The 20,115-nt window shown below is 39.4% G+C and overlaps 1 protein-coding gene across 2 annotated transcripts in view; it reads right to left on the bottom strand.

Moving 5' to 3' along the window:
• The window catches only part of LOC103025397 (transcription initiation factor TFIID subunit 4), a 152,224-nt gene that overhangs the window by 45,966 nt on the left and 86,143 nt on the right, over window positions 1-20,115 (bottom strand). For both annotated transcript variants that reach the window (XM_022679898.2, XM_022679897.2), the window contains one exon: window positions 11,743-11,865. In XM_022679898.2, coding sequence (XP_022535619.2) covers window positions 11,743-11,865 — 123 coding nt within the window. The remainder of the gene's footprint in view (window positions 1-11,742; window positions 11,866-20,115) is intronic.

The following is a 20,115-nucleotide window of genomic DNA, read 5'->3' on the forward strand; positions in this document are numbered from 1 at the left end:
GAGTGAAGACCTGAAGTGTAGGCATACATAGTTGCAGGTTCTAATGAGTAAAACACTAAAACACAAACAAATGTAATGTTACATAAAATTACAGGTGAAAACTTTATAGATTTCAGTACTTAATGTTTTAAGGTTATCTAGTTTACCATTTAGGGATGCTTTGAGTGGTGCCACCAGCGGTACCTGTATCAGATCTGATTTTGAATAGTGTTTATTTGCCTGGTCCATGTCAGTTCTGTACACCTTAGTCCTGTCTAATGCCTGATTATTGTTAGAAACCTCACTTGTTGTTCATTAAACTGGCTTCTTATTTCTAGCTTCTATTTGTGAGCAATTTAAAAATGAAGTAAAATGATGAATACAGAAGTACCTTTTAGCATCTACAATAGTTCAACTGTATAATCTGACTTAAAATGGTGAAAAAACATACTTTTCTTCACACTGCTTCCTCTAAAACATGTTTACCGATCATTTAGCAGTGTGCTTGAGTTGGTGTGTCATGTGATCAACTTTAATTTGCTCTCAGTTTTTACTCTAAAACTGCAGAGCACTGTTAAAATGTGACATTCACCCACACACACACCTCCTTAAGCTCTCAAAGACAAGGACAAATTTCCAGCGTCCTTGCTTTCATAGTAATAGACTGAGAAAAAATAAAAAAAAAACACAATCGCCTCAAGACTCAGAATAAACTCTTACGATCAGACTAACAGTGTGTGTTACACATAACGAACCTCACAGCGATGACTGGCACTGGACATGATACTACACACCAACACAACGAAACCCGAGTCCTTGCTGTTGTGCTTTTATAGTACACAGAGGACTCGCACTTATGCAGCCGGAGAAACCCGAGGCCAAAGTGGCCGCAGGCATCACTGGGTTCCTATAGCTATACGCTGTCTACTCACATTTCCAGCACAATCCCTGATAGAGTACTGATTCTGTTATGGTAGATTAGGTAAGGATGCCCTGATCAAGTCATTTTAGCATCTCTTCCCAATAGAGGTCCTTTATTATTGATTATCTGACAGGATCTTCAGACTAAATTGTATTCATCAGGACGAAAAATTTAGTGCACAATTAAAGCAGTGAAATTCCATGAAAGAAATCAAATTCAAGTTAGTGCCCAATTCAGGCATATCACTGTCTAATTCAAGTAAGGTTTGGTCGAATGCAGGTGAGATAATGGCCAAGTCAGCTCTGAAATTGTCAAATTTATGTAATATGTTGTCTGATACAGGTATTACATTATCAAATTCAGGTACAATATTGTCCAACCCTTTAGCTCAAATTTAAAAGGTTAAAAAAATGAGAGGGGTAGTTTGGGCAGGGCACTGGATGATGTATGGGTTTAGAGGCAGGGCAGAAGGGAGAGCTGATTGGCTGAGCTGCAGCAGAAGGTGTTGAATGTCACAAGGGGGGTGGTGTTATTAATCTGCATATTGTGATATGTCTATGTACCAAAGTACACGGAAAGTCTAACACCCTAGTCTAAAGCACTGCTACACCTGAGAGGGCACTGCAGAGGATGAGATTACCACAATAAAACAGTTTTTTTAATGGTTAGGAAATGATTATAAGAAATGTAAGCAGAACTGGTATGTTTTATGAATTCAGAGAAACATATTTCAGCTACTAATGAAAAACAAAATACTGTTTAGTGATTAGTGGCTCTTTAATACAGGAAATATATAGACCAATGCTGGTAAAAAAAATGTCTGATTCAGGTAACATATCGCCCAGTTTTGCAACATTGTTTAATTCAGGTAAGATATTGGACAAGTGAGCTCAGAAACTGTCCAGTTCATGTAATATGTTGTTCAGGTATTACATTATCCACTTCAGGTACATCAAACAAACCACAAACTGGAAAAGCTTTCAGTTAACAGCTGTGCTGAACTTGTCAAGAGTTAATTAATTGAATTTCTTGTCTCCTAATGAGTTTGAGAGCATCAGTTGTAAAGTTGTAAAGAGGTAGATTTACAGGTATACAGTAAATAGCTCTATTTGAGTAATGTTCTAATCCAGATTATGACAAGAGCTACTTAACTAAATAAAGAAAAAATACTTGTAGATGAGTCAATCTGAAACTTTGAAATTATCCTTGAGTGCAGTCACAAAGACCAACAAAAAAGTTATGATAAAACTGGCACTCATCAGGGCCACCCAGGAAACGATGACCAAGAGTTCCCTCTGTTGTACAGGATAAGTTCATTAGAGCTACCAGTTTTAAAAACTGTAAGTTAACAGCTGCCCAGATAAATGCTTTTTAACAGAGTATTTTAGTTTGTTTAACACTTTTAAGTTACTACATGATTTCTTATGTGTTCCTTCATAGTTTAGATGACATCACTATTCATTTACAATGTAGGAAACTTGGTGGTTGGTTGGTCGTTGGCATGGGCCAGAGTTCAGGGCGGTTTTGCTTTGTGGCAGAATAAATAAGGCCGGGAATGAAAGATATGGCTAAATAAGCTAAAGAAGGTAGAAGGTAACAAGATCGAGATGGAATTTACTGGACATTAGTTTGTGAGAAGGAGGGGCTTCAGACGTGTGAATCTCCTCTCAAAATTTACTTAGTTAATTATTTTTTATTTTACTTTTTTATGTAAGTTTCTGACACTGTATATGGCAGATGTGGACCGCAAGTGTAAAACATCTAGCCCGTGAGGTTGTTTGAACTATAATAAATGATAATGAAAAAATAAATAAATAAAAGGCTTCTCTGGCAAACTTTAGTTTACACATCTCCCCTGTCTCTCTCTGTTGCGCTTGGCATGACTGTTCTTGGGCTCCCTATCTCTTCATAAGGGCGTTTTTTTTTTTCGTCCGGCTGTGTCCCAATTCAATACCGGGGCAGCAGTAGTGTTTTGGACGCGACCCTTACGACATGAGTTTGATCCCGCTTGAGGAGCGGTGTGTTTATTTATTTATATTTTTTCCTTTCTTCTTGGGTTTACCTGCTTTGAGATCAACTGTCCTGCAATTGGGTTCAACAACCCTCTGGGCTGGAGAGCTACTAGTCCATTAGTAGCACTCCATCCCACAATACATTTTAAAAACTTCAAAAATATCTGGCCCGCGTACGAACTTAATTGGCGACCCCTGGAATATGGTTTTTATATAAAGATTTTTTTTTTATAAAGATTATTCATTTGTCTGGGTGTACCAAGATACACGGTTTAACTACACCAGATTTCTCCACATCTTACTCTTACTCTCTCTTTTGCTCAATCAAACACACCATCTCTCCTCCTCTCCTCTTTTTTTCTCTCCAGTAAACACACATACCGACTGCAGACTCCTGGCCTTCCTGTTTGTCTGGCTGAAGACCTGGTCATTTACTCTCAGGCGGAGAGGAAAAAGAGAGGGAGGAGCGTTTGTAGGGGCCGGGTTGGCGGGGGTTGGACATACGGCTGGACCGGGCAGAAAGCGCCGCTCACTCCGAGTTGGGATTGATTTACTTCATTAACCAAGATTACAAGTTTAACTTACAAACTAGAGGTCAAAATTTCTCATTAAGGAGCGGACCATGGAGAACCGCGGGGCTGGTAGACCACTCTTATTACTGACTACACATTTCAATCTGTCTTTGATGTTCCGTGTCTGCCTCCCCCCCTCCCCGCCACCATCACCACCAGCCCCCCCCTCCTTATTTTTTGGCAGGGAGGTTGATTTTAATTGTAGCTATAGAACACAGCACGCTTTTTGCCTGTAAGGCTGCCTCCGCGTCTATGGTGAGAGAAGCTTTAGTGGTATTGGGTGCCGTCCATAGCCTGGGGCTCATTTTAATGGTTCTCCCCCTCCCTCACTCCCTCTCTCCCGCTCCCTCTCTCCCTCTCTCTCTCTCTCTCTCTCTCCCCATTCTCGGCTCAGATTGTTTTCCACGTGATTCCTGTTAATTTAGCTGCAGGAAAGGGCATCAGTTTTCCTTGTACTTTTCCCCTCTCCCTCCCTCCATTTCTCTCATTCCTTCTCTTTCTCCTTTCCCTCGCTTTCCTCTCGCTCTCTGCATACCTTGCTCACTGTTGTTCTGTTTCTGCTTAGATTAAAAACCTTAAAGTTTTAGGGTAAATTGCTTACATTCAGGGATACATCCAATTAGATTATACATTTTCTCGTTCTCTTCTCTTTGTTGGCTTATGTTTATCTCGAAATTGTAGAATTTCATTTCCAAAATCTGTGAAGAGACATTTCTGGCAGTTTTTCTGCAGTGAAATCATGACCAGTGACTTTAGATGGAGATCATTAGTAAACATGTCAACTATAACCTGTTTGGAATCCATTGATACATTTCATATCAGACAGACAGACTTCTTCTACAGTTATCACTATCGTGAATTATTATCAAGTAATTAAAATAAGAATCAGTTAATTATCAGTTAATTCAAGATCGGCCACCTGAACCTGAACTGAACAACACAAACTTGTTTTTGGGTCATTTTGGGCTGTGTTCCATATATGTATTGTAACTGCCTATGGATAACACCACTACCTGTCATGTATGTAAGATATTACATCATGATGTAAGATATTACATCACGTAGGGGACTGGGGTTCAATTCCTGCTCTGGGTGACTATGGTGTCCTTGGGCAAGACTCCTAACACTACATTGGCCCACTTCTGTAATATGAGTAAATCTGTTAGTCTTTCTGGATTTGAGAGATTTTGCTCATTTAAACAACTCAGACTGGTAGCTCCCCAGCCCAGAGGGTTGTTGAACCCAATTGCATAACAGTTGATCTCAAAGCAGGTAAACCCAAGAAAAAAAGGTAAAATAAATAAATAAACATACCGCTCCTCACGCGGGATCGAACATGTGTCGTCAGGATCGAGGTCCAACACACTACTGCTGCCCCGGCTAGTGAATTTTGGCGCGGCCGGAAAAAAAAACGTCCTTATAAGAAGATAGGGAACCCAAGAACGGGCGGAAAAAAGAGAACGGCCAGAGAGACAGAGAGAGACAGGGGAGGGATGTAAACAAAAGCTCGCCAGAGAAGCATTTTATTTTATATATTTTTTCATTATCGTTTATTATAGTTCGAACAACCTCAGGGGCCAGATGTTTCATGCTTTTGGGTCATATCTGGCCCGCGAGCCGTCTAATGCCGACCCCTGCTCTAAGGAGTGAAAGTGGTCAGCAGTTCTAAAGGTGTAAGGAGTGATGACCATATTCTTGTGTTCTGCAACAACAGATTTAAGTGTTTTGTGTTCCGAGCTGCTTTACTGCTAATATGACCAGAATGGCACCACTGTGACTCTTTCCTGTGGCGAACAAAGGTACCATGGCCAATGGCCAACTCTCTCTCTTTCTCTCTCTCTCTTTATTCTGCCATTTTCCTTCCTCCCCTCCCAAGCCAGCGGCTTTGTAGCATACATCAAAAGCCTATATGTGCCTGTTGTGTGTGTCTGTGTTGTGTTTGTGTGTGTTTGTGAGAGAGAAGGGTGTTGTGTGACCCGTTTTTCTCTGACCTCAAGGACCACTGCAGGGCTACCCCACTATCCGTCTTCACTTCCATCTCTCTCTCTCTCATTCTCTCTCTCTCTCTCTCTCTCTCTCTCTCTCTCCTTAATCCACTCCTCGGAGCTGTGTAAGGCTCTTTTGTTCCTGTTCTCAGAATGACTGTGGATGGAGGGAGAAACTCTCTGGCTATCACTTACTGCCCTGTGGGCATCACACACCAGCACCAGGGGTGGGGGAGGGGAGCACCACCCGGAGCAAACCCACCAACACACACACAGGCTTGTTTTACTACAGTCTCAGGACATGGGTCATACATACAGTACATCTCATTTGTAGTTGTTATTATTTTAATATTATTAATATTATTAATATTAGGATAATAATAACAATGATTATATGAATGATCTGATTAATATTTACATTTTTATTCATAAAAACACTAATTATTATTAAAATGTATTATTATTTTAAAAAATGACATTTACTGCACTGTCCATTCTTAAAAACTTGACACTTGAATATGGCAGCTTTCTAAAAATGTGTAAAAATGTAAAAATGTGTTTTAAATAAAATAACAACAAAAGTTATGATACATTTACATTAAAATATTTTACTGATGTTTTAACATGTTTCAAGTAATGGTGACGCTCATTACTATCTTACACCTTGTGCAGGACACACTGTGATGCTCATTTCTATCTTATACAATCAATCAATCAACCTTTATTTTGACTCGGATGTACATTGAGGGCAACCCTCATTTTCAATGTAGCCGAGCATTTATAAAAACAGGGACTGACATGACAGAGAAAATTATAGCAAAATTTTATTATTGTAAAATAGCAAACCCCCGCAAACAATGTGGTGGTCTGGAAGTGGAGGTGTGTTCAGGTAAATTTATGGTGTATTGCTATCTTGGCAACAGAAATCACAGGTACACCACTGACTGATTAGAACCTAGACAACAGTCAACAGTCAGGCGTTCATTGCTATCTTGGCAAAACACATCCATGATTATTTAAGAGTTAGAATCAATACCTGCCTTTCATGTGTTTCGAGCCATGCAAGATGTACTTTTCCTGTCGTTGCGAGAGCAAAGACACACTGACTGACGCCCTAAATGACGCCTGGCACATGGTTGACAGCTCGCCTACACGTTGCAAAAATAGAGCACTACATGTCCAAATGTTTGTGAACACCCCTTCTAATGAATGCTTTCAGATCATTTATAATGCACCCCCTGCTGACGTCGGTGTAAAAACGTACACACACACACACACACACAGCTTGTCTCGTCTCTGTACAGCAGTATTGCCAATAGAATAGGACACTACTAGAGAAGATAAATATGAACCTAAAGGAATCCATAAGTGGATGTACGTAAATTTTAACCTTGTCATGATCTAAAAAAATGACAAAAAACACATCAAATTATTGTTGTTTGTGTGTCGTAAATCTTTCTATACAATAAAAATAATAGTTAAAAGAAATCACAAAAAAAAACAAATTACCAAGACATTCATTTCAATTATGAGTGTATAGTTTAAATATTTTAGTTGCACAGCTCAAGATAAAAACACAATCACCCTGTTGAAACTATCTATTATATCTGCTGTGTCTGACCTTAATTTTAACTTTTTGATTTTAACCAAAAAGAAAATAATTTATTCTTTCAGGCTGTAACTTTTTTTAAATGAAGAGTTTTTGTCTAAAACAATCTGCATTTTACTCTTTCTGAAGTTTACAACTGTTTCTTTCTCGAGTTCCTGCCAAATCAGGGCATTTTTGTCCTGAAAATATACAAATACACACACACACACACACACACACATGCACACACACACAGAGAAGGTGGTCTAGGGGGTGTTGTAGGGTAGGCAGTTTTCATCAGCAGCTTTCTTCTTCCCAAAAACTCACATGTGCACACACACATGCAGGCACACACACACACACACACACACACACACACAAACACAACACCGGATCTCCATCATTATCTTGCTCCTAATTTCGGGCCTTGGCTGGACACTGAGAAACCCTTTGTGAGAGACTAATCTGAGCTGAGTAAAAGTCAGAGAGAGAGAGCGAGAGAGAGAGTAAGAGAGAGAGAGAGAAAGAGAGAGAGAGAGAGAGAGAGAGAGAGTTTAGTAATGCTGGCTGTCTGTGTTTCTGCTCAGTTGAGCTCTCAGGGGCTCCTGAGTGACTGCCTTTAGGGGCTTCAGCTCCCCTTCAGATTCCGGCCTGCGGCCCCTTACTGACCCCTTCAAAAAAGTCACATTAGTTTTGCACTAAAGGAAACATACTGAACACCGCAGAGTACACGTTTTGTGTGCTCCAAAATTACACAGAATTCCATATACTTATATTTATTTATATATCCACACATACATTACACAATAGAAGGTGGCAGCATTTGGAAACACAGCAACTCGGCCACAAGGGCTACGTTCACATTCCCAGGCAGAAGTTAGTAAAACAGATTTTTTTTATATATATATATACAGTTGTGGTCAAAAGTTTACATACACTTGTAAAAAAACATAATGTTATGGCTGTCTTGAGTTTTTAATAAGTTCTACAACTCTTATTTTTCTGTGATAGAGTGATCAGAACACATACATGTTTGTCACAAAAAACAGTCATAAAATTTGGTTCTTTCATAAATTTATTATGGGTCTGCTGAAAATGTCACCAAATCTGCTGGGTCAAAAATATACATACAGCAACATTAGTATTTGGTTACATGTCCCTTGGCCATTTTCACGGCAACTTGGCGCTTTTGGTAGCCATCCACAAGCTCCTGGCAAGCTTCAGGTCGAATGTTTGACCACTCTTCTTGACAGAATTGGTGCAGTTCAGCTAAATGTGATGGTTTTCTTGCATGAACCCGTTTCTTTAGCACTGTCCACATGTTCTCAATGGGGTTTAAGTCAGGACTTTGGGAAGGCCATTCTAAAACCTTAATTCTAGCCTGGTTTAGCCATTCCTTTACCACTTTTGATGTGTGTTTTGGGTCATTGTCTTGTTGGAACACCCAACTGCGCCCAAGACCCAACCTTCGGGCTGATGGTTTTAAGTTTTCCTGCAGAATTTGGAGGTAATCCTCCTTCTTCATTATCCCATTTACTTTCTGCAAAGAACCAGTTCCACTGGCAGCAAAACATCCCCAGAGCATAATACTACCACCACCATGCTTGACAGTAGGCATGGTGTTCCTGGGATTAAAGGCCTCACCTTTTCTCCTCCAAACATATTGCTGGGTGTTGTGGCCAAACAGCTCAATTTTTGTTTCGTCTGACCAGAGAACTTTCCTCCAGAAGGTTTTATCTTTGTCCATGTGATCAGCAGCAAACTTCAGCCGAGTCTTAAGGTGCCTTTTCTGGAGCAAGGGCTTCTTTCTTGCACGGCAGCCTCTCAGTCCATGGCGATGTAAAACACGCTTGACTGTGGAGACTGACACCTGTGTTCCATCAGCTTCCAAATCCTTGCAGACCTGCTTCTTGGTGATTCTTGGTTGACTCTTGACCATCCTGACCAATCTCCTCTCGGCAGCATGTGATAGCTTGCGTTTTCTTCCTGATCGTGGCAGTGACACAACTGTTCCATGCACTTTATACTTGCGTATAATTGTCTGCACAGTTGCTCTTGGGACCTGTAGCTGCTTTGAAATGGCTCCAAGTGACTTCCCTGACTTGTTCAAGTCAATAATTCGCTTTTTCAGATCCACACTGAGTTCCTTTGACTTTCCCATTGTAGCTTTTGTAGCTGAGTCTAATCACTGGGTCAAATGAGCCCTATTTAAATGGGCTCATGAGAAGTCAACAGCTGTAGTCAATCAGAATCACTTACAAGAAGTGAAGAGGCCATGACATGAAGCTAATTTGATTGACACAACTCGCTACATCACCAAAATTGACAAATTTTGTTGCTGTATGTATATTTTTGACCCAGCAGATTTGGTGACATTTTCAGCAGACCCATAATAAATTTATGAAAGAACCAAATTTTATGACTGTTTTTTGTGACAAACATGTATGTGTTCCGATCACTCTATCACAGAAAAATAAGAGTTGTAGAACTTATTGAAAACTCAAGACAGCCATAACATTATGTTTTTTTACAAGTGTATGTAAACTTTTGACCACAACTGTATATAAGGCATAAAAAAAATAATCTTAGATTTTTTTCCTAAAAATCAGATTTTCGATTATAATCGAATTTTCCCCTCTAATAAAAATCATAATCATAATAATCTCTCCTTCAAAGTTTTGCCGTTGACTTGTTTAGTGCGTTATTTCCCAATTTTCAGTCACAAACTCGCGTTCTATAATCTGTATTCCAGTGTCTTTCAGTGTGCGATTTTCTTGATTTTTAGTAGAGGGAAAAAATATTGATTAAAATCGAAAATCTGATTTTTTGTAAAAAAAAATCAACGTTTTTTTTTAGGCCATAATCGCCCAGCAATAATTATAATAGTCTAATGAAAAGGTGGCAGTGATGAAAACCCTGCACCCTCCACCAACCCACCCTCCACACACGGCCACAACACTGATGCAGACACACACCTCCCTCACTAAGTGCGAGGAGGTGAAAATGAAGTGAAAATAAGTTCAAATTCCTTCCCTCTCTTTCCCACAACCCTCCCCCCCCATCAGGAGTGAATGTGCTGGGTGGATTTGTTACAAACACCTCCAATTAAACCTGAGCAAGCTGTGAAAAAAGAAACGAGTGAACTGTGTGTGTGTGTGTGTGTGTGTGTGTGTGTGTGTGTGTGTGTGTGTGGGTGTGTTTGTGTGTGTGTGTGATGCTGTACAGGTTTTTCATCTCTGCCTCACAATAAAAACAGGGCAGAAGTAATGTTTTTGTTTTCTTGTTTATGCTTTTCATTTAAAGCAGACGTATAAACACAAACATATAAACATGCTCCTTCTCTCTCTCTCTCTCTCTCTCTCTCTCTCTCTCTCTCTTTTACTCTCTCTCTCTCTCTCACTCTGCAGCAGACTTGTAGCAGTGTAGCGGATGATGCGCTCCACACAACCCAATGAGCAGGATATTAAATGACCAATTGACATTCAGATTCAGGGCTGATTGTAGATCAGGAATATTCCGAGGTGTCAGTCAGAGCGTTGTGTGGAATTTTAATGAGCTCATCAACTCAGACAAAAAAATAAATTAATAAATAAAACAGAACAAATGCTCTGTTTGCAGTAAAGCTTCTGTATTGCGTCCTGTCTTAAAAAAGGAAAGGGAGTTAGATTCTCCGTGCCCAGTCTTCACAGTGTCCTAACTGAGGACACAGAGCTCACACACAGGACTATAGCTGGGTGATTAATTTGATTTTATCGATTTTATCATTTGAATTTACTGTTAAGGACGATGTATTTTTATTCAAATAAATTTTCTCTCAGTTTTAACTTCCACTACCTACAGTCCCTTTGGGCTCGAAGTTTGCGCCAAAAAATCTGAATCAGAGAGCTGGAGAAAGATGCAGCACCAGATGCCGTGTGTGACACTAAAATCGCACATTGCTGTTTTCACAGCTTAATAAACTTAAAATGTCTCAACACACCAACATAAACATATATTTGGCTAAGAAAGAAATTCTATTACTTTTAAAAACTGCAGCAGCATCATCACTCTCCGGTGAGGATCTGTGGTTAATAAAATGTGGAACACTCAATAATAAATATTTTTTGACAGTAACATTCTGTGGCTGGTTTACCGCTTTATTTCTCAGTTTTTTGCACAAACACTCGTTCTGAAGCATAATCCAGTGTGTCTCTGTTTACCAGAGAAAAATTAAATGGAAAAATTGTCCAGAAGAGAAGCTAAACCTGTGGTGGCTTTAGTTTTAAGGGACATTGCACTGTCCTTGTTTTAGTTAAATGTGACATTGGTAGCTTACAGAGGATTACATCACACATGACACAGTTCATCACATACCACAAGGCACTGGATCAAATCACACTTAACACCTAAGATCTGGGCTCTGACTCAGATTTTGTTTTTTCCTAAGCCTCCCTAAGTCTTTTGTGGACTTGCTTCAGTGTTTTGGGTCATTGTCCTGTTGCATAACCCAACTTCTACAGAGTCAACACAAACACTTGTGCTATTATTTTAGGCACATTATATCAGTCAACATCCTTGACTTGGATCAAGATCAAATCAGATCATTTTATGGCAAATTTATGCAAAAAAACAACATATTTTTCTTGCCACTGTACGTGAATTTAACCCAAATATACACTCTATTCTTTACGAAATGATGTCTAACCTCAGTGCCCGACGTTGTTGCCCCCGGTGAGTCCACCTTGCGCTTCTTCCGCGGGCCGATGGCAGCCAGAGCCGTCAGGTTAGCGTCTCTCTGTCTCATTTGAGCCAGTTCCTGCTGCTGCATCTGTACAAGAGAAAAGACAACAAGAACAACTTAGTGATGAGCCAATGTTCAGGTATTAATGCTGTTTACTGGCAACAACCTGCAATATGATACGTATCACAATACAGCCGCTACGATGGAAAACACTGCAATATTTTACGATGCTGTAAACAAGATGGTGTATTAAGACTTTTTATATATTTATATTGTGCCACTTCAATCAATATTTTATATATACAGCTCTGAAAAAATAAGAGATCACTTAAAAATTATGAGTTTCTTTTATTTTACCAAATTGAAACCCTCTGGAATATAATCAAGAGGAAGATGGATGATCACAAGCCATCAAACCAAGCTGAACTGTTGAATTTTTACACCAGGAGTAAAGCAGCATAAAGTTATCCAAAAGCAGTGTGTAAAACTGGTGCAGGAGAACATGCCAAGATGCATGAAAACTGTGATTAAAAAACAGCGTTATTGCACCAAATAATGATTTCTGAACTTTATGAATATGAACTTGTTTTATTTGCATTTTCTGAGGTCTGAAAGCTCTGCATCTTTTGTGTTATTTCAGCCATTTCTCATTTTCTGCAGATAAATGCTCTAAATGACAATATTTTTATTTGGAATTTGGGAGAAATGTTGTCTGTAGTTTATAGAATAAATCAACAAAGTTAATTTTACTCAAACATAAACCTATAAATAGCAAAATCAGAGAAACTGATTCAGAAGTGGTCTCTTAATTTTTTTCCAGAGCTGTATATACACTAGTGCATCTAAAAAACCTAATATAATTAAAAAGTTACTTTATTTCAGTAATTCATTTAAAAATGTGAAACTCATATTATATAGATGTATTACACACAGAGTGATCTATTTTAAGCGTTTATTTAATGTATTGTTGATGATTATGGCTTACCATATGATCCACTGTTTTATTATCAAGTCTAAAGACAGTTCAGCTCAGTTTTCCTACAAAATCTTACAGCACTTCATGCTTCCCTCTGCTACTGACAACTTTTATGAAGATGTGGATTTCATTTTCCAGCAGGACTTGGCACACTGCCCACACTGATGCCAAAAGTACCAACAGGTCTTATACAATATTCCAATTTTCGGAGACACTGATCTTCGCTAAACGTCAGACTCACAGCACAGCATGTGGAATCCACCGGAGATCCGATGTAAACCTATAGCTCCTTTTACAAGATAGCTAATGTTAACTAACTAGCTCTTTAGATAATGAGAGTCAGTGTCGGTTTTACTGCAGGCTGTGTTCAGCATTGCCTGTGGGCGGTCCCAAGCCAAGGTGGGTGGGGCCATGAATACTAATTCACGAGTTGACATAGACACGGTGCTTTTCCTGATCAGCTCGTTTTTCAAAGGCTTTTCTTTTTTTAGCTACTGCAGACAATGGAGGTTGAGGAAGAGTTTCATGAGCAGCATCATATAAAGCTCAGAGAGACCTATAGTATTTCATAAAGATCAAGAAAAAGTGGATTTTAGTGGAAAGACACCTTTAATCAAATTCTTACAAATCTATCTATCTGATCTGTTATCTTTCCAACTATAGATCCATAACTCCATCCATCTATCCATCTACCGATCCACCCACTCAGTTGTTCATTTCTTCCAAACCAGTTTTAAAATGGCTGTGTGTGTGTGTGTGTGTGTGAGTGTGTGTGTGTAATGTGATTTTTCCCAGGCTGAAGTGTGTGTGGCGATAGCGTAGCCGCAGGTAATGTCATGGCTGGCTGCAGGGCTCCGAGGCCCAGCCACACTCACAGCCCGCTTTCAGAGGACGTGCGAGAGCCCGCGGACACTCACACTCGCTGACACAATCAGGCTCTATCTCTCACTCTCCTACACACACACACACACACACTCACACACACACACACACACACACACACACACACACCATCAGAATCTCTCTCTCTCTCTCTCTCTCTCTCTTTCACACTTACAATCAGATACACACACTGCTCTATCTCTCTCTCACACACACACACACACACACACACAAACACGCACAGCCGTCCCGGCATGTTCGCAGTGAGGGGGTGTAAAGCTGTGTGCCCGCTGGTGCAGAGAGAGGGGGCATGTAACAGGAGCGAATGGGGACAATCAATGTATTCTTCAATCAGAGAGAGAGAAAGAGAGAGAGAGAGAGATGAAAATGAAAAGTAGATAAAGATGAAAAAGAGAAAGAAAAAAGTGTGAGATAGGGAGAAACAGTGAAAAACATAAAGAGAAAGAGTGAAGAGGACATGAATTCCTCCTGATTGTGACATTTGTTTAAGTTCATGTCACTATAATTGAGTGTGTGTGTATATGTGTGTGTGTGTGTGTGTGTGTGTGTATGTATGTGTGTGTGTATGTGTGTGTGTGTGTATAGGATGAGGCTGCACTCTACCCACTCAAAATGGCGTTCATTAAAAATGGCTTTAGGTTTTGTTTGTGTGTGTGTGTGTGTGTGTAGGCTGGCATGTTCACTTGCATGTGTGTGAGTGTGTGCACGCATTTTGTGCTTATTTTTGTGCATGTGTCTGTCTGCCTGTGTGTGTGTGTGTGTGTGTGTGTGTCTGTATCCAGCCTGTGGCACAGCATGGCCTTTAGGCTGTTGCCATTTCACATTTAACACTGGAAAGACACTGAGGGGGAAAAATCAAACCTGCTGACATCAGAAACTAATACACAACAGTAGAGACACACACTAACACACACACACACACGATACGCACATAGCCTGCTCCACAATGTGCAATGCACAATGTAAAATCTACACAGGTACCCAATAAAACTAACACAATATAAAATATACTATAAGAAATAATTACAGCATTTACTGTACAGTGTCCCATATTTTTAGAATTCTGATCCAGGATCAGTTAAGATTTACTGAATTCTTAGATCTCAGATAAGAACTTTTACTCTGAGATGTTTGATGATTTGATTATCACTGAATTGGCCAACATCTAAACAGCAGTGAAGATTATGCCATACAGTCCAGTTTAAGCCTGATTTATACTCCTGCGTCGAACCTGCGCAGTAGCCTGTGCGTATCCAGTGAGAGTTTGCTACGCAGCAGAGCGTGTTTATACTTCTGCGTGCGCGTATCAGCAGTGTTTAAACTGTAAAGGCCTGACGGACCAATCACAGCTGCGGCTGACCGCAGCACGTTACTCATAGTTACACTTCCAAAATGGTGCTTGTCGAGCTACGGCGTAGGGTGTGCAGCGGCATGTAGGCTACTGCACAGGTTGGACGCAGAAGTATACATTGGACTTTAGAATCTTAATTAGAAGGCATATCAAGAAGGGTTTTAACAGAACAAACTGTGGCCTTTACCAATGTCATTAAAGACATGCACTAGCAGTCAAGCTGCTTCATCACGATCAAAAAAGGCTGCACAGATTTATTTGTGTCAACACAGTTTAATGGGAATGCAGTGTTCATTTTAACGGGTGATTTTAATTCAGATTTAGGGTGCCGGTAACACTTTATTTGGATTCAAATGAGGGTCCAAATTAGTCAGTGGCACAGTTTTTTTGTGTTTTCTGTTTCAAAAATAGCAATAAACCAGAAATGTACCTAAACACACCTCATTTAAAGATCATCACGTCCATCAGCATAGCTATGCTCACAAGCACAGTTGCTATTAACCTTTGGACCGCAGCTTAGTTTGGTGTGTTTTTCTCCTGTGTTTTTCTCCTGTGTTCTCTTTTCACTTGTTATAACAGAGTTACAGTCATATGTAAAAGTTTAGTCTTTTCATTTTTTCAAGTATTAGTCTTAATCATTTTTAGTTCTAAATATTTGGGTGTTTGCAACAGCCATTTCAGTTTGATATATCTAATAACTGATGGACACAGTAATATTTCAGGATTGAAATGAGGTTTATTGTACTAACAGAAAATGTGCAATATGCATTAAACCAAAATTTGACCGGTGCAAAAGTATGGGCACCCTTATCATTTTATTGATTTGAATACTCCTAACTACTTTTTTCTGACTTACTGAAGCACAAAATTGGTTTGGTAACCTCATTGAGCTTTGAACTTCATAGCCAGGTGTATCCAATCATGAGAAAAGCTATTTAAGGTGGCTAATTGCAAGTTGTTCTCCTATTTGAATCTCCTCTGAAGAGTGGCATCATGGGCTCATCAAAACAACTCTCAAATGATCTAAAAACAAAGATTGTTCAACATAGTTGTTCAGGGGAAGGATACAAAAAGTTGTCTCAGAGATTTAACCTGTCAGTTTCCACTGTGAGGAACATAGTAAGGAAATGGAAGACCACTGGGACAGTTCTTGTTAACCCCAGAAGTGGCAGGCCAAGAAAAATATCAGAAAGGCAGAGAAGAAGAATGGTGAGGACAATCCACAGACTACCTCCAAAGAGCTGCAGCATCATCTTGCTGCAAATGATGTCACTGTGCATCGGTCAACAATACAGCACACTTTGCACTTTGCAAGGAGAAGCTGTATGGGAGAGTGATGCGAAAGAAGCCATTTCTGCAAACACGCCACAAACAGAGTCGCCTGAGGTGTGCAAAAGCACATGTGTTTGTGGCGTGCTTGCAGAAATGGCTTCTTTCGCATCCAGAATTTGTAAATCTTCATGGAATTCATGTTTTGAATAAATGTTTTTTTATTACTTATTTTAAAATGTACAGACTTCAAATCAATTCACACAAGAGTTTTCTTTTCAGTAGTAGTTATATTAGAGTGTACATTATTCTAAACTATAAGGATTTTGATGATAGTTCATTACATGGCTTATTACTGTGACAGAATACATGAGCAGCACCAGGCAGATTTATTTCTCTTGATATTCCCACCTTTAAGTTCTGTTTGAAGGCTGGCAGTTTCTAAGCTGTTTCTCTGGAGAACTATTTTAGTTTATTGGTTTTATTAAATGGTATTTGATTTCATACCTCCTATAAATATTTTAGAAGCACTAGAAGTGAATATTATTGACAGAAAAAAGCATTTTTGTAGCGTTTTTTTAATTTTATTTATTATTTTATTATTATTGTTTGGACAAATCGGCACCAGCAATGAGATTTTCATGAGATTTACCACAGACCCCAAAGTGAAAGTAATCAGCCAGATTATAAATGGCATTGTAATTAAAGAACAAAGCATGAAAATAAGATGGTAAACCTATTCTTTAGGGGTAATTCGCAACAGATCTCTCAAAAATAGAACTGACAGGGTTCACTGTTTGTCAGAATGCATGAATCATGTTGGTACCTTGACGCATTCCTGAGTAATTAAGCTGTATAAACCATGCTTGATTTTTTACGCAATTTGGTTAAACAACGTAGGCTTAAAGTGGAACAGTACATGTCTTTGTGTCTCATCTGAACCTGATGTTTCCTTTCTTTTGACCTTTTGTTACAGTGCATCATCCTCACAGCTCAACAACTACAGGAGGCAAAACTGAGGAGGCAAACTTTGACCACTAAATATGTCTGGGCTGGCTGATTTCAGTAGGGATAAGCGGGAATTCTGAACTCCAACTTTCCACATTTAAAATCAAAGCTTTAATGGAGGCCTGTTAGAATCCACCCTGTGCAGAGACCACAGAGCTCAATCACCAGCGATTAACATAGTAGTCCTTAATGCTAGAATGGAGAACTGGCATTTAAAAGCCACATAAACACACTTTTACACTCTTTACCCTTAAGCAAAACCTAAGCAATCCATCCTGGCCTGTCCTCGGTCCCTTTCTGAGACTGCTATCAGTAGCAGTAATTGCGTTAAGGCCGGCCACAGCCCTGTGGTCTCCGCTGGCGCTGACCCGGAGATAACCCCGCTCCGACGGGAGTTTGCTTTGCGGAGCCTAAACTCGTGGCACCGGCCCGCTCGTCTCCGGCTCCGCCGCCCGCCAGTTGGCACCAGACCCGCCGCCCCGGGGCGACTGCCACAGCCGCAGATTTATGCCCGCTTGATAAATGCAGACCTCGTAGCGCCATCTGCGATGCCAGCCAAAGGAGGCGAGCGCGATCTGAGACGAATCACCACCGCCGATATGTACCATTACACGGGTAGAAAGACACAAGATTACAGAGAGGGGATCAGAGGGTGGTCGGGGGGAGGAGGGGGTTGGCTGGCACTTAACTTTCAGACATACTTGTTCCTCAAAACTGCAAAAACACACCAAGAACATTTTACTGGTGAACAAACTCTATAATATAATATAATATAATATAATATATTTAGGGCTGTCAATGTTAAAGTGTGAACCCAAGTTTGAACCCAAATTCCGCCATAATCTGCCCCGCCCCACCCAACCCTCAGATTTTTTTTTCTGGATTGGTTTGCTTGTGGTAAGAACATGATCTGGTCTCGATTAATTAAGCTATACTGCTGATAAAGCTCAGTTTATTCTGATATACACATGACAGATAATATACTGCCATGAACAAACGCTGTCTCTGCTGCTCCATGCTGTTTACACTAAGTGTGGTATGTGCAGCGTTCAGTGCTCACATCTGCGCTGCACATCCTATTAAAAACACTGTTTTTAAAAGCGCAGCGGCAAATTCTCAACGATCTGTGTTAAAGCATCTTCACACTGCACAGATATACAGACAGGAACACAGAATCTTCTCACTATATTTACTTTCTTGCTGTCATCAGACAGCTCTGACCAATCAGAGAAGACAATGTTGGTTTCCTACATAAAGACACTGATCGGTCCATCTCTGATTATAAGTTTTAACAGTAAACATAGGCTATTTTAAAAAGAAAAAACTTCATAAAACAGGCACTTTCTGTGGTATTGGTCTAAACAAACATAATTATATAAAATATATATATATATATATATACACAAATATCTATCTCCTGAAAAAGTTTTATTTTGGTGAATAAAGCACTTCATAGTGATATGCAGATTTAGATTTGCAATTTTTTTAGTGGGATCATTACAAAGTTCACTTGGCATCTCTGTGGCATTAATGTGGCCTCTAGCGCCGCCTTTGATCAGTATTAGCGATTGGTCGATCAAGCTGAAAGATGATCAGGTGATCAGCCCCAATGAGACTGATTGGTCCATCTCTAAACTGTATGTATGAGAACATGGATGTACATCACATGAACTGATACTAATCGGTACAGCTGAATTGTAATATAAAATATTGCACATTATAACTATAATATAATGACTTTATGTATGTGTAAATAGCAGCTTTCATCTCTGCTCACCTACAGACCCAACTGCTAAATACTTTTTAAAAAGTTTCACTACTTTTTCTTAATAACCCACTCCTGTTTTAGCCCCTGATATCATGATAACCTTTTTGTTTCATTCTGAACACATACAACAGTCATGTTTGATCAATAATTTATGTTTAAAAACGTTGTGTTTTTACGTCTCCTAAAGCTGGATAAAACTAACAACAGCTTATCTCTGCCACCTGCCCTTTTGGAAGCACATCAGTGCTGCTGTTAATCTAATTTACAAAGGTCAAGAGCAGGGTGACATTTCTCTGACTTCTGTCACCTCATGTAAAACCGGGTCGAGCTGTAGGAAGCAGAGTGAACGGAAAATGGAACAGCGATTTCTGGCTAAAATGCTTTTGTTTTCTGCTTCTGTTTTTCAGTAAATTGTAATTGAAGGGGGAACAATAACAAGTGCAGGACATGTGCTCAAATAAAACACAACTAGTGGAGTTGGCTGTATTACGTGATGCACTAAGAAAAGGGTGAGAGAATCCAAAAAAACAATACAAAAATTCACAAAGTCATTATGTGTATTCAGAATCTAGTAAATAGTAAGATTTTGAAAAAATAAATATTTTTTTCTTCTATTGGTGCCTTTATTTTCAAACAGTTTTAAAATTCATATTGTTTTTATCTCTTTTAAAAATGCAGCAAACATTAGATCTCATTAAAACAGCCGTCCTTAAGTTTACTTTTTTATTTTAAATTGAAAAAGTAGTGCTTGTAAATGGGAAGAGGGCAAAATATTATAACAAACAGCAAAAGTGTGCTTTAGCTTCCATTCGTGCATAGACAGAAATATATTGATTCTAAAATCTGAGTTTCTGGTAGGTCTAGATTAAGCCCTATCTGAACAAGATTAAGTTAGTTTAGTTAGTTTAGTTCCAGGAGTGGTCAACCAACAAAGATCACTCCAAGAGCAAGACATGTTACAGTCAGCGAGGTCACAAAGTACTCCAGGGTAACTTCATAATGTTTCTGCTTTTTTATAGGGTCATTCTTGGTACCTTTTTATTTTATGTGATGTTTTATGTT

This window comes from Astyanax mexicanus, chromosome 9 (assembly GCF_023375975.1).
Source record: "Astyanax mexicanus isolate ESR-SI-001 chromosome 9, AstMex3_surface, whole genome shotgun sequence".
Taxonomy (NCBI): Eukaryota; Metazoa; Chordata; class Actinopteri; order Characiformes; family Acestrorhamphidae; genus Astyanax; species Astyanax mexicanus.